General features: G+C 36.8%; 1 protein-coding gene across 1 annotated transcript in view; it reads right to left on the bottom strand.

The window, feature by feature from the left end:
• The window catches only part of LOC120535298 (adhesion G-protein coupled receptor G2-like), a 99,515-nt gene extending 91,589 nt beyond the window's left edge, over positions 1 to 7,926 (bottom strand). Inside the window, exons 1-2 of the mRNA XM_039763047.1 lie at positions 7,864 to 7,926; positions 5,642 to 5,777 (exon numbers count right to left, since the gene is read on the bottom strand). Coding sequence (XP_039618981.1) covers positions 5,642 to 5,696 — 55 coding nt within the window. The 5' untranslated portion in view covers positions 5,697 to 5,777; positions 7,864 to 7,926. The remainder of the gene's footprint in view (positions 1 to 5,641; positions 5,778 to 7,863) is intronic.
• Between the last annotated feature and the right edge of the window lie 5,420 nt (positions 7,927 to 13,346).

The following is a 13,346-nucleotide window of genomic DNA, read 5'->3' as shown; positions in this document are numbered from 1 at the left end:
GTAAAATTTTAATCATTGTGCTAATACATATAATAGATATTATGTAACTATTCACTAAAACATTTTCCTTCCTGATTTGCCTAACGTGTCCATAATAAACCTAATCATTAGCCCTGTAGTGTACAGGCTCATATAACATACTATAACCATTCTTATTTTCAGGGGTTCATAACTGATGTAAAATGGAATGCTATTACCAAGCATTAACAGAATTTCTAAAACTTTGTATAAAAAAAAGGACCCTGAGTACCAAAGTATTTATAGCATGTTGATGAAAATGCTGTTTTAAATTAAAGTCTTAACAAGATAACTGTTTTCTATTTAATATATAAAATGTTTAGTAAATAAAGATAGACTAAATACAATTTATAACAAAAATGGAACACAGACGGACAGCTGAATAACAAAGGAAATCTAATTTAGCTTGAAGTGACACAGAGTGTTTTACAAATAAACCCCTACAACAGTTGTTCTCAAACTGTGGGCCGGGCCCCCCTATGGGGGAGCAAAGATGTGAAAAAAAGAAAACAAGAATGGAAAATATGAAAAATACATCTATTGAACCAAAAACAAATGAACTTAATCTACATTCTGATACTAGAAAAATAAATATAGAATTACATAAATGTCGATAAAAGTTAAGTAGGTATAATAAAATATGCAACTATGATATATCATTAACTAAAAAAGGACATATTGGTATTAGTGGGCTACTTTCAAAAAAACGTTAGGGGACATGATTAAAACTATTAGGAAAACTTGGTTCGCAAATACGTAAAGGTTGAGAAACACTGCCATACAACCTAAATCTACAAAGACGAAGGGCCTGTTGCAGTGGTGAGACGGATCTAAAGCTGACATATTGGTTGCATTGGTAAATTCAGAGCAGAGCTCTTAAAAGTGAGTAGTCTGGATTTTTACACCATATGATTAAGTTACTACTTACTACTCTCACAGAAACTTACAAAATGTAGGTATAACAGTTAAAAACCTAAAGAGAATAATGAGTGGAGTGTAAGCAAAATGTTCTGATCCACCAAAAAAAATAAGGTTTACTGAACAGTGCACAAGATGGAAAAAGATGATACCAGATTTAAAAAGAAAGTGAAATCCTGATCCTCAATAGACCCTGACTAGTACCGTGTTAATATATCGGATACTCTGTGCCTGGCGAAGTGGCTTAAAACATACCCCTGTAACACACAAACTCAAACCTCTGCTGAAGAAGCCTCGTTGCACTGTTTAAAAACTCAGTGATAAAAAATTACCATTAAAAAGAAAATAAAACCCTTTTAAATCAGAAAGGAGGGCCTGTCGGAGTCTTAATAAGCACGACCATTCCTTTCATTACTAGTTTAATAAGTTCCAGGGTATAAATATGAATACACACGCAAGATGGGCCAAGTACCTCGAAAACAAACGGCTCAATTACTACAGAAACACTTGTCTTTCAGCGACGTTTTAAACGCTACAGAAAGTGAACTGGATAAACAAATGAAATTCATACTTGAACACGGTGACTTGAGCGTCGATGCAAAATGAATACTTTATACATCCATCTTGCAAAGATACCTTATCTTTGTGAAAAAAAATTGATAAAGAAACAGGTACCACAGAAAAATGTATAGATACAAACGTTTTAAAATCAAAAGACATAAATAAAAACAGAGCCTGATCTCAGGTTCCCTGTGTATTAAGATATAATCTCATAAATACAGGAACATATTATAATCTTCATTTACCCAATTATTCAACAATACACTTGATACGTCTAAAAATCATCCGGAATTTAACTAGGATCCATCCATCCAATTATTTGTTTTTACCATCAGATTGCCTTTCAGGAACATTTTCTGAATTGTATCTTTATTTCTATTACAAAGTTATCTGATGAAATGGCTGTCCTTGGTCTGTCTGTTTGATACAGATCTAGGAGATAGAGAGGTTTGTTCTGTGGTGTGTGAACTATTTCTTTATTGTCAATGCTAGAAAAACTGAGGAAATAGTGTAGGATTTGACCGTTGGTCTGCTGGTGATCATTTACTGGTAGTGTATGAACATAGTGTAGCACAGATAAAATCATAAAAATACTTAGTACGACCATACAGGTAGGTAACGTAAATGCCAAGGTACAAGAAAGTCTGCATTTCCTGCACTGCCGGAAATAGTTTGGTGGAAACACAAAAAAATGCTTCTCTGTTTCCATGCTGTAACAGATAGCATATTATGTTATAGAATCTCAGATTGTTTAGGAATTCTCTCATTTCACCTTAAGTGAAAAATTACTAGACTTCCACGGCTAGTCATGAAGCTCAGTGGAGGATATCAGACCTAATCTCTACAATCAGTTTACGAACAAGCCATCTTTAGACAAGCCTGGAAAATCATCTTAGATCCCACACTTGTCTTGCATTTTGAGTATCAGCTTCTTTCTTCAGGCAAGCGTGTTTGGGTCCCCCACTGTAGGCTAAACAGATGCATGCGTTTAAATATAGATAAAAATTCTTAAACTGCAGAAGTCCCGAGAATTGGAGGAAGGGTTATGGTCCTCTAAATCTAAGTACAATGATAAGATAACCATTATTATGTATTTGATTTTAATGTAGTGTATTGGGGTGGTATCAGTGTCTTATCTTATTGCAAGATGCTGATGTCATAAAATAGATATTATACAAAACTCTTTTTATTATGATTTGTGTTTATCATGACCAAAGTTTAACAACACACTTGCCACTTGTGACAGTGCATGAAGTTTCAGTCCATGCACACTGCAGAGGTGACTAACATATGTAAAACATACAGAAAAAACTTTAAAATCAAATCACCACAAAAATATAAATAAAAGAGAAATTTAAAGTGATTTTTAGGAGAATAAACCAAGAATGCAGAGGTCCCATAGCCAGAATGTTTCTGTGCACAGATGTGGAAGTTTTATACAATTTAATATGCTGTTCTTTATATTTGGAATGAAAAAGTCCAATGACTCCAAACATTCATTTTGGTCTGACACTTTAATTTCTGATCCTCAACAATATAAAATCATAGTAACACCACAAATTCAATGCAATTTATCACAAAGGCATGATTAAAATGACAGACCAATGAGAGAGTAATTAGAAATAATAATAAGATTTGGATGACCTAAAAATATTACTTCACCAGCAAAATTCCAAAATAAATGTCTGATCAATTCAAACACACTGCTCGTCTTGATAAATGAAATCAAAGGACCCGTCTATGCACATCTCTGCACTCCCCATCATGGAATTCACTGCTGCATCGTATGGGATGTCTCTTATGCATCCTTCCTTTCATTTTCAAAGCATCACTGCAGCTCTTGTGCCCCCAAAAGGAGTAGAAGAGCACAGTCTGCACACAGCGGCATTCTGCTTATAAATCTTGTCTAAATAAGTCTTGCTGAAACTGCAAACTTAATACTTTCAACCATAAAACAGCAGACTCCAGAATAACCTTGATTTTACATTAATTACTATATTATCTAGAAAACCACAATTTTTATGATAAATCTAATAATTTCCTGTGTAATTATCTTTCACAAAATTATTATTTAGGACACATAATGGGATTATTGTCACAGTGTCACAGATTCAGATTATGGTATATACAGAATTTGCATGTTCTTTTAGTGTCCAAGCCGTTAGCTGTTGGCTTTGTGTGAATATGTGTGGGTGTGACTGAGTGTGCTTTGCAAAGTCACAATGTCCTGATACCTGCTTTACATGAAGCGCTTCCTGGATTCTTGGACCCAGCATTGGAGTTCAAGGGTTAAGATAATTGATAGATTATTGTAAGTTTTATTGTCACATTGCTGCTGTGGGTAGTGCTAAAGCCCCAGAGTAATTTTCCTCACGTACCACAAACCCAAAAAGATTCATGTCTGATCAGTGGAAGGACTCTAAACTGGCCCCAGATGAGTGGATGTAAGTATAAAAATGCCAGTTCAGATGATGGATGAATGAATAAAGAACACAAACTCAAACTACACAAAGGTTTTCTGAGCTCCTATAAATCATTCCTCGAATTTATCCTTTTGGTCTGTTTAGTGAATCGAATATTGTGACTGCTTTTGGAATTTAAACTTTAGTAATTCTAAACATATGGTACAATATACAATATATTATTATATGTGTAATTAATTTAGGTGTCAACATACAATCCTACATTGGGTCTTTTGGGTCTCACAACATCAGACACCCTCACCCAATCGAACCCAGTCAGTGAAGATCAGTCCCCAACTTCTGTCCCAGTAGCTATGGTCCATGGATCACTCCTCTTTAACCAGAGCCATCTTGAGACTCTTTCTGGAGTTTCTGTGATGGCTCTGATTGCTCTTCTTTTTTCAACCCAATCATGCCTAGCAGAGTGTAGGCTCTACAGTGCGAGTGACTGGCAAAATCCCTACAACCCACTTCCACTGGTAGGGAACAAACTCGCCATCCTTGTCTCCGGTACTGCTCCAGAAGGTCCTTATACTTTGCATGCTTCCTCTCATATTATTCCTTCATATGATCCGCCCAGGGAACAGTGAGTTTATGATTACTAATTGTTTTGTGGCTTCTGACAGTATAACTACTGTATATACTTGCATATAAGTCGGGTCCTGAAACCTGAAAAATCATTCATAAAATCAGACCCCGACTTATACGCCCGTTCAAAAATACAACACTTCATTTTTTTTTTTCATCTTATTACTTCCTCCAATCTCGCACCAGTTTCTCAGACACACTGAATTTTGTTGCAGCAGAGCAATTACCAATTTCTCTCGCCATTTCAATGATTTTAATATAAAACCAGCTTCATAATTTCTTCTGATTGAACGCTCCATCATAGATAAGGGATACTGTTACAATAAAGGTGTATGAGGGTGTGAGATATAAAAAATACAAATTAGTGCAAACGTCGCTTTGGAGTATTTCGGGTATTACCGTGTGGTCCCGTAGACACAACACAGAAAAAAAGGCATTGTGCTCCGTGGTCACTCTCTCAGGTAGACATTAGCATATCATAATCTCTTAGACCAATAGTTTGAGTTTTCTGCATTTGACTTATGCGACCGACATTATAAAATACTGGAAATTATACGGTAAAATCAAGCCCTGACTTATTCACGGGAGAACTTAAACATGAGTATATACGGTATGTCTGGTCATTGCAATGTTCATCGGAAACATAAGTTATTTACTTAGGTCTACCATTAGCTGCCTGTTTTGAAGCACACCACTTTTCTGAGGTCTATGTCCACTTTGATATTAATGTAGTTTCCTTTTGATTACTGTCAAAAAAACTAATTAAATTCATTATTATTCAATGTTACTGTATATAATAGTAAAATGTGTAAACTTTGATAGTGAGTACGTTTTATAGGCACTGTATCCTTATAATGTGTGAGCTCAGAAGTTGTTTCTTTGTATTCATTTATAATAAAATGACATTTAAGGCAAATGATGATGAGTTCAATCAGTGATTCCATATCTTGTCTGAGCACAAAACTATTGTGGTGTGAAAATTATTTAACATGTTGACTATTTTTCTGGTTACCTCAGATATTAAAAACCAAAATATATTTCACTATATACTGTAGAAAAGACTTATAATATCAGATTAATATTTAACTTCTTACCCATAATGGGCACCAAAATGTGGGCAAATATGAAAATCAACTTTAGAGATGTCATCCTTAAGTTTCCAAATCCTCTACCTCTTCGACTTCAGAATTAAATTAAGAACAAAAGAGTAATGTTTTAGAGGAACCAATTCTGCAATCAAAACAAAAGATTAGCAATTTAATGCTTTCACCCAGTAAAATGTATATTCAGTGCATTAACAAAAGTCCCAAATAAATTGAGTGATTAAAGAACTGAAATAAAAGACACTAAGCAAAAGTAAGAAAGCCATATGGTAAAAATGGCAAATTCAGATCATCACAGATGACAAACTATATTAAAGAATATCTTTGTTCTTTTATTTGTTATAATCTGCCACTGGATCAATTTTGTCAGAATTGTCTTGAAAAGAGGCACAATTAATTACTGTGCACAAAAAATATCTTTGAAAAGCATATATTTTGTAGGGTTTGAACTGTATACAATTCAACAAATCAAAGAAACAACTCTCTGACAGCAAGAGAAAATAAAAGTGTGCTCAACAATCCACACATTGAAGGGGTTCTGACCAGCAGAGCACACTGCAGTGTTCAACCTATTTTAAAACAACCATCAATCTATTAAATAATCCATCTTTTCATCCATATTCAGAAGGCACTTTTCAGTTAAATCTTCATGGTGAGCTTGAGTTAATCCCTAATTTTAATCAACTTAAAAAACCAGGTTTTCTCAAGGAAAACAATGAGATTAAATAACTAGAGAGAGAAAAGGTTTGAGAGCAGGCAGAGACTGGAATGAATCAAAAATACTAGAAAAAACAAAATGGACAAAAAAAAAAAAAATTGAAAAATTGGAATTACTATTTTACTGAAGAAATCAAGAGTGTCAGTATTAATCATAAAGCTAGGATAACATCATTGCACAGAATTTCTCTCATTCTAGACCTACGAATTACAAACATTCTGAAAGTAACAGTTTCAAGGGAGGAATCATCTCTGGGGAGGATACAAGTCCATCATAGGGCATAAACACACACACACTGTCATTATTGAGAAACAAGCCATTAAACTACAATCAAACAATGCCCTAAGATGGACTATTATACTGTTTAGGGTTAATTCCTTCAAGCCTTCCAACATGAAATTGCTTTAACTCTTTGAGGGCAGAATATTTTTTCCAAAATACTCAGGACACAATGCAATGGTTTCACACATCTATTGCTATATGCTATGGCTGCTGTAGGCGCCTGTTTAACATCTCTGGTCTCTGGCAGCAGTGGCTGCATAGGGGCGGCTCGATGACCACAGCAGAAATGCACAGCAGGCCGGCTACCTCTCTGTCTTCGCATAGCAGGTGGGCAATGGTGGCAGTCGCAGTGTGATGCAATATGGTTTGTACCTCTTGTCATCATAAGTGGTGGTCCTCCTAGGCAAACGCTGCTGTAGACGTATCACCTACATGAATATGTTCAGCACCATGATCAGCTGGGGACCAATCAGAAGATGCTGGTCCCTCACTTTTGTTTTCGATATCCCTCTCCAGAACTCTTGCATCAAACTCACAGTCCAAAAAGTCAGAGTCTGATTCAGCAATAAAACGTAAAATGTCCACAGAGTATTTTGCTTTAGTCTCTCGCCAGATGCTGATGCCATTTTAGAGGCTGTTTACTCTTCCCTACTCATGCATGCGCAGGGATTCGAGGTCAAATCAGCAAAACTACATAACTTTCCTTTAAGCAAAGAGAGTCAAACTAAAATGTAAGGATGAGTTTTATCGCAGTTTACAGCCGATTACTGTCCTCTACCCCTGAATTTCGACAAAAGTCAACATCAGCCCTGAAAGAGTTAAGTTACTTTACACAATGGATGCATGGTTAATAAATTTAATTTAAGTCTAGTTTTAACACCTGCACTTATCAGCCTATTACTCAAATTAGTCTTTTATTCATTTCCCTTAGTTTGCTAAAGTTTTAAACTCCTTTCATTATAGACCATAGAATTGCACATTCTGTCCATACATCTCCAAATCTTATTGACGTGATGGTCATGTCCAGTTCAGACTACACCTCTTTAGACAGGAGTAGTAACTCCAAGTAAAAGAAGAAGAAAATTGCAGGAGTAATTACAGCTAAAGCCTGAAATTCCACTTATATATGCAAGAAAAGAGACTGAAGAAGAGTAGAAACTGTCAAATTGTCATTCATTTATATAATCACATAAACAGATAATGAAAAACTTACCTGCCACTGTCCAGCTCACTTAGCGGCAACTGGAGGTGAGTGAAGGAACAGCTGTAAGATATGATGCATGGTGAAGATAGGTGAGGGCTAAATTTGAAGGAAATATAATGAGTATTCTTTTGTTTAAATTTGCATCGAGGACACATTTCCTGCTAGTGATGTAGTACTTACCAATAAATATTGCAGGGTAGAAAAATGTCTTTGTTGTTTTATTAAAATATCAAGAATACCCAATGCTGCTGGCTATGTTTATATTCAAATAATCTGGCCTACTCATTTCATTTAAGCTAGTACTGTGCTCATTCACTTTTTGTGATTCCACAATGAATTATCTTAATCTATATATTTTTCAATTCATTACGGTAAAAAAAGTGTTTTTGTTTTCCTTTTCCTTATTTTAATTTTAAAAAGTGAAATGTGTCATTAGCATTAAATTCAGCTACTGTATATTAAATAAGAAACTGTTGGTGGTGACCTACTGTAAGTGGGCATGTGGGAGAGAGTAGAGAGATGATAGATGGAGTACATGGAGGATGGGGAGTAGGGGAGAGAACTAAGGAAGGGGAGAGGATAGTAGATTTTGCTCTGGCATCTGATTTGGTTAAAATGAACACATTTTTGAAAATAAAGTAAATGAGCTTGCAACTTACAGTACTGGAGGAAGGGAAAGACAAATAGATTCCTAATGTGCAGAAGATCTCATTTGAAAGACATACTGTAAGTTAATAAATGGGGAAATTGTGACCATGCAGCATAAAGTGGTGCTGATGGACTGGGAAATCAGAATCAGCAGGAGTATAAAACCAGAGCAAGCAGCATCAAGGATAAAATAATGTAGGTTATGGATGTGTTAAGTCTTGGGATGAAAGACCAATCTCCTAGTGAATGCTTTTTCTGATCACACTGTGTCATCAGAAAGTGGGAAGTTGGAAGAATACAGAAGGACTTTGGAAATTAGTGGGTTGAATAAAAATAGGAAGAAGAGAGAACATATGGGGTTTAAGGATGATCAGGATTCAGAAATTAGCCTGAACTATAAAAAAGAGTGAATAAATTTAAATATCTACAATCAGTGGTTGCCCAAGATGGGAAAATTTGATGGAAAGATAACCCATAGAGCGTATTGTTGATGGAGCAATTGGAAGAAGGTATCAGGAGTATTTTGTGATTAAACAATTATGGTGAAGGACTTAAAGACAGTGGTAAGACCAGCAATAATGAGTGGAGCTGAGACATGGGCAGTAAAGGGAGATATAGAAGGTGAAGAAACCATTACGGCTACTAAGTTCCTCCTTCTAAGATCATCACTGTTTCTTTAAAATTACAAAACCAAATCTAAAATCTTTACCTTACATCAGTTATACTTTACACTTACTTATATTAAATTTCACCTGACACAAATCTGCCCAAGTTGAAATTCTGTCTGTGGTGTTTGCAAAGGATATTTTGCAATAGGATGACTAACACTAATGGATTACTGGTCTAACACAAGGGCTGCTACTCCCAGCCACTGTCCTCTCCAAGAAGAAGCCCTTCCCAAAGGAATTCCCTTGATATTTGTAATATATAGACTATTCCTAATACATTGAAGCACATCGCCTACTAATTAAGCCCATTATTACTTAACTGTATTGACTTTAACCTCACCACATAAGTTAGAGAATATCAGATAAGATCCCAGAAACATTATTTCACAAATTCAGTCTTTGAGTTTTTATCACCACTAGACTATTCCCATAACGTTTCCAATAAAGGCACGAACAGATATGATGAGGTAAGATAAAGCGCTGGAGTCCATAGAGGATGTCCTGTTTAATGATGTCTTGTCAAATGTTAAAGTTAAACTGAGGATCTCATTGATAAATGATTAGCTGAGCTGCTTGTCATTTTTAAGAGCTTCTGAAGATCAGAGACCTTCTCCTTCAGTTGCAGGTCCTTTAATGAATAACAACTTCCGGTTTGTAGATTTCTTAAACAGTCAATAGAGAGGAAGAGATGGTAATTTGGGGATAGAGAAGGAAATGATGTCAAATGTCAACTTTGAATTTTTAGTTGGTTCTGAGGGGAGACAAGGAAATAAACATGTCAATGACTGCATCATGTGTGCTTTATATATAAGTCAGAACTGTTTGTTGTCTTGAACATACTATAAGTATCAAGCCAATGTAACTATTTTTATAAACACACATATAATTTGAGATTCATTGAGAGAATGCTCCCAACCAAGGGAACCCTTGGATGTAGACCTTTCTCATTATTTTTTATCCCTGATATCAGTTATTAAAATTTTCAGTTGTGTTTAGCCAGTTTCTCAGCATATTTTTGTTCTCCCTGGGATAGTCGCTCAGCAAGGTGAATCTGTTTGGTCACTAAACATGCAGCACAGTCATCTGTCTTTAAAGATACAAATAAAATAAAAGCAGAGAGATACCAAAGACTGGTAAACAGGGTTACATTTGCCCAAGAATAAAGATCATGAGGAAATGAGCGGGACTGCATGATGAAGCATTTGAATATGGCATCCTGATAGATATCAATTTCCAGATTTTTGTCCAATATGTTACAATATGATAGAAGCAATTAATCATAATCAAATGATGAGATCAGATGACAAAAGCTCACAGTGTCAACTACTTGTATTACTATTCAAAGATCTCAGAGTTTCGTGCCTCACTTCTGCTCAAACTGCTTTCATGCCTACAGATCAGAGTATTTCAAAGGCTAAAGTTCGTCCAACTACTAGGGGAATACTGTAAATGCACATAAATATATCAGACCACCATGATAGCTTCTTTGAAATCAACTTATTGTGTCGCTAACATCAGAAAAAACTGGGTCACTGGTTAACAACTCATTGCAGCAAAGGCTCCTACCTGTTGCCCCAAATTTGAGGGGTTTGATATGCAATCATGCGCTTAGCTGAATCTTTGATTAAATTACAATAATTACAGTGGGCGTCAAGATTTTCCTCGTGAGGGTGGAAATTGTATTTTATTTGCATAAATGTCCATGTGGATCTCCTATACAAATGTCCACTCAGACTGGAACCCTGCCTCTTATCGATCTACTTAAAATGCAATAGAAGAGAAATAAAATTCTTCCTTTTCTCTGGTGGCTTGGGTATTCTTGTGTGAATCTATGTGGTTGATGTTATGATTACGATACTTGCAAATGAGAAAATGCAGCCCCCTCCTTACTTAAAAAATGATATTGGTTAAAGAACACTATACAGCATAAGAAAATAAAAATAGTTCATGAAGGAAAGTAACCAGTCAGGAAAGTAGTAATGCACAGAATTCACTCAACTCAAAATTATATATCGAGCACCGCTGTCTCTTTTAAAATTGTCCAAAACGTTTCCAGGGCAAGATCCAACATGTGAACGTTTCAATCAAGTTCCAGCCTCACTGGGTCACATGTTTTGGGCCTGCACCAAATTAACATCATTCTGGACCAAAATCTTTAAATGCCTTTCAGACAGCCTGTGTGTCACAATCCCTCCTAACTGTGTTTGGTGTTCTTCCAGATGGGCTTAAAGTGGAGAAGGACAAACAAACTGTAATTGCCTTTGCTACACTACTGGCACGTAGATTTATCTTGCTCAACTGGAAGAATCCTAACTCTCCTATTCTAAGTCAGCGGTTAACTTATATTTTATATTATTTGAAACTGGAAAAAATCTAATTCACACTTGGAGGATCTGTGCAGAACTTTTCCAAAACCTGTCAGGATCTAATCAATAACATTTTGAAATAAGCATTTAAATTGAGGAAGAAGGTTCTCTCCCCTCTTTTACTCCATTTATCTTTATTCATTTATTAATTTATCTATTTACTTATTTTTACTAGCTTTAAGTTTTACACTGCTGGTCTAGCTGTCTTTCTCAGTGGTGGGGGTCGATTTTTTTAAACCTTTTTTTTGTAAAACTTGAGTTATTTCTATGGAATATTATTTGATTTTAATGAAATAAAAAAAACAGTTCATGAAAACTGTGCCCTGCGGTGGGCTGGCACCCTGCCTGGGGTTTGTTTCCTGCCTTGTGCCCTGTGCTGGCTGGGAATGGCTCCAGCCAGGCCCCCATGACCCTGTCTAAGGATATAGCAGGTTTTGACTGACTAACTGACTAGTTCATGAAAACAGCCCACTTAGCCTGGCAGAGCTCATTGAATTTTATTTAGCTAATGTTTACAATATATTGTCAGGTTCCTTCAAAAATTGTTCACAATGAGAACCGAAGGCTGCAAGAGGCTGGATCCTCCTGGCAGGAACCAGCTCTGGGTGGGAATTGAGTGCAATGCAGGGTACTATCAGAGACAACAGCGTACTTAGGGCCAGCAATTAACTTAACTCACATGCATTAGTCACGTAGAAGGAAAACCTGAGTGCCTGGAAAAAATTCCAAACAGGACATGGCAAAAAATAGATAGATAGATAGATAGATATGCAAACTCAAGTCTCCTGGAGCTATAAAACAATACTGAAAACCATTGTCCCACTGTGCCACCTTTTCCTAGATAATATTCATTACAATCTATATATATAATTCACTAAGGCAAGACACCCATGGAAAGGCAAGACAACCATGGAAAGCACGCTGAAAGGGGCGTGGATTAACTAAGCCGCTGACAAGTGAGACACCTATGGCGCATGCAGGAAGGAGCCACGCCCACCAACTCCAAGACAATTGGAAACGACGACAACTCACAGAGCCACGACCACCAACTCGGACGCGATGACAAAGAAAAACCGGCGTCATTTATATTCGTCTGTTGTAGAGGTCACATGCAGCTCTGACCGATGTTGACTGTTAATAGAGGCATGTTTCCCGCGGAGGTGAATCGCCATATGCAGCGTGTAAAACTGTTTGCGAGGGATATCCCATGGGATCCTTAAAACATTCCTTTACAACTTAGGTTAAAACACAATGAAGTGAGCAGTCTTTAAAAAACAAGTTTTTGATTACGATGCACAACCGCATGCACCAAAGCAAACTGTTTTACACGCTACATACAGCAATTAGCATCCGCGACAAACATGCGTCTTCTTAGATGCTCCTGCACTTTGTACACACCCCCCTCCCACCTCGCTACCACCGTGGTCGGGTGTCTTGGTGGATTATATATAGAAAGGCAGCCAAAACCGTACAGAGCAATGAAAAGTCTACGTGAGTCACAGCTGCATCTGGACTGTACAAAGACGACAACGACTTGAGTGACGAGTTGGAGGTGGGCACATGAGCAGGCAGTGTATACTGAACGAGAAATCAGCAGACTAGCATGACGGAGGGAGCGGAGTGGATGTCCTTCTCCTCTCCTCCTGTTCCACCCTCCGTGCCTGAGCGCCGCACAGACGATTGTGTGTTGGTTTGTTCCGTGCATTGGTTAAAACCCAATGAAGGAAGCAGTCTTTAAAAACCAATAAGCCCTGTGCCTGTTTCATTACCGTCTCACCTGCTTCACCAATGCAGGCCCTGCAACAGTCGA

Source organism: Polypterus senegalus, chromosome 9, assembly GCF_016835505.1.
Source record: "Polypterus senegalus isolate Bchr_013 chromosome 9, ASM1683550v1, whole genome shotgun sequence".
In the NCBI taxonomy this organism is placed as follows: domain Eukaryota; kingdom Metazoa; phylum Chordata; class Cladistia; order Polypteriformes; family Polypteridae; genus Polypterus; species Polypterus senegalus.
The sequence above is the reverse complement of the archived record's forward strand: the minus strand, read 5'-3'. Positions and strand labels throughout refer to the sequence as shown.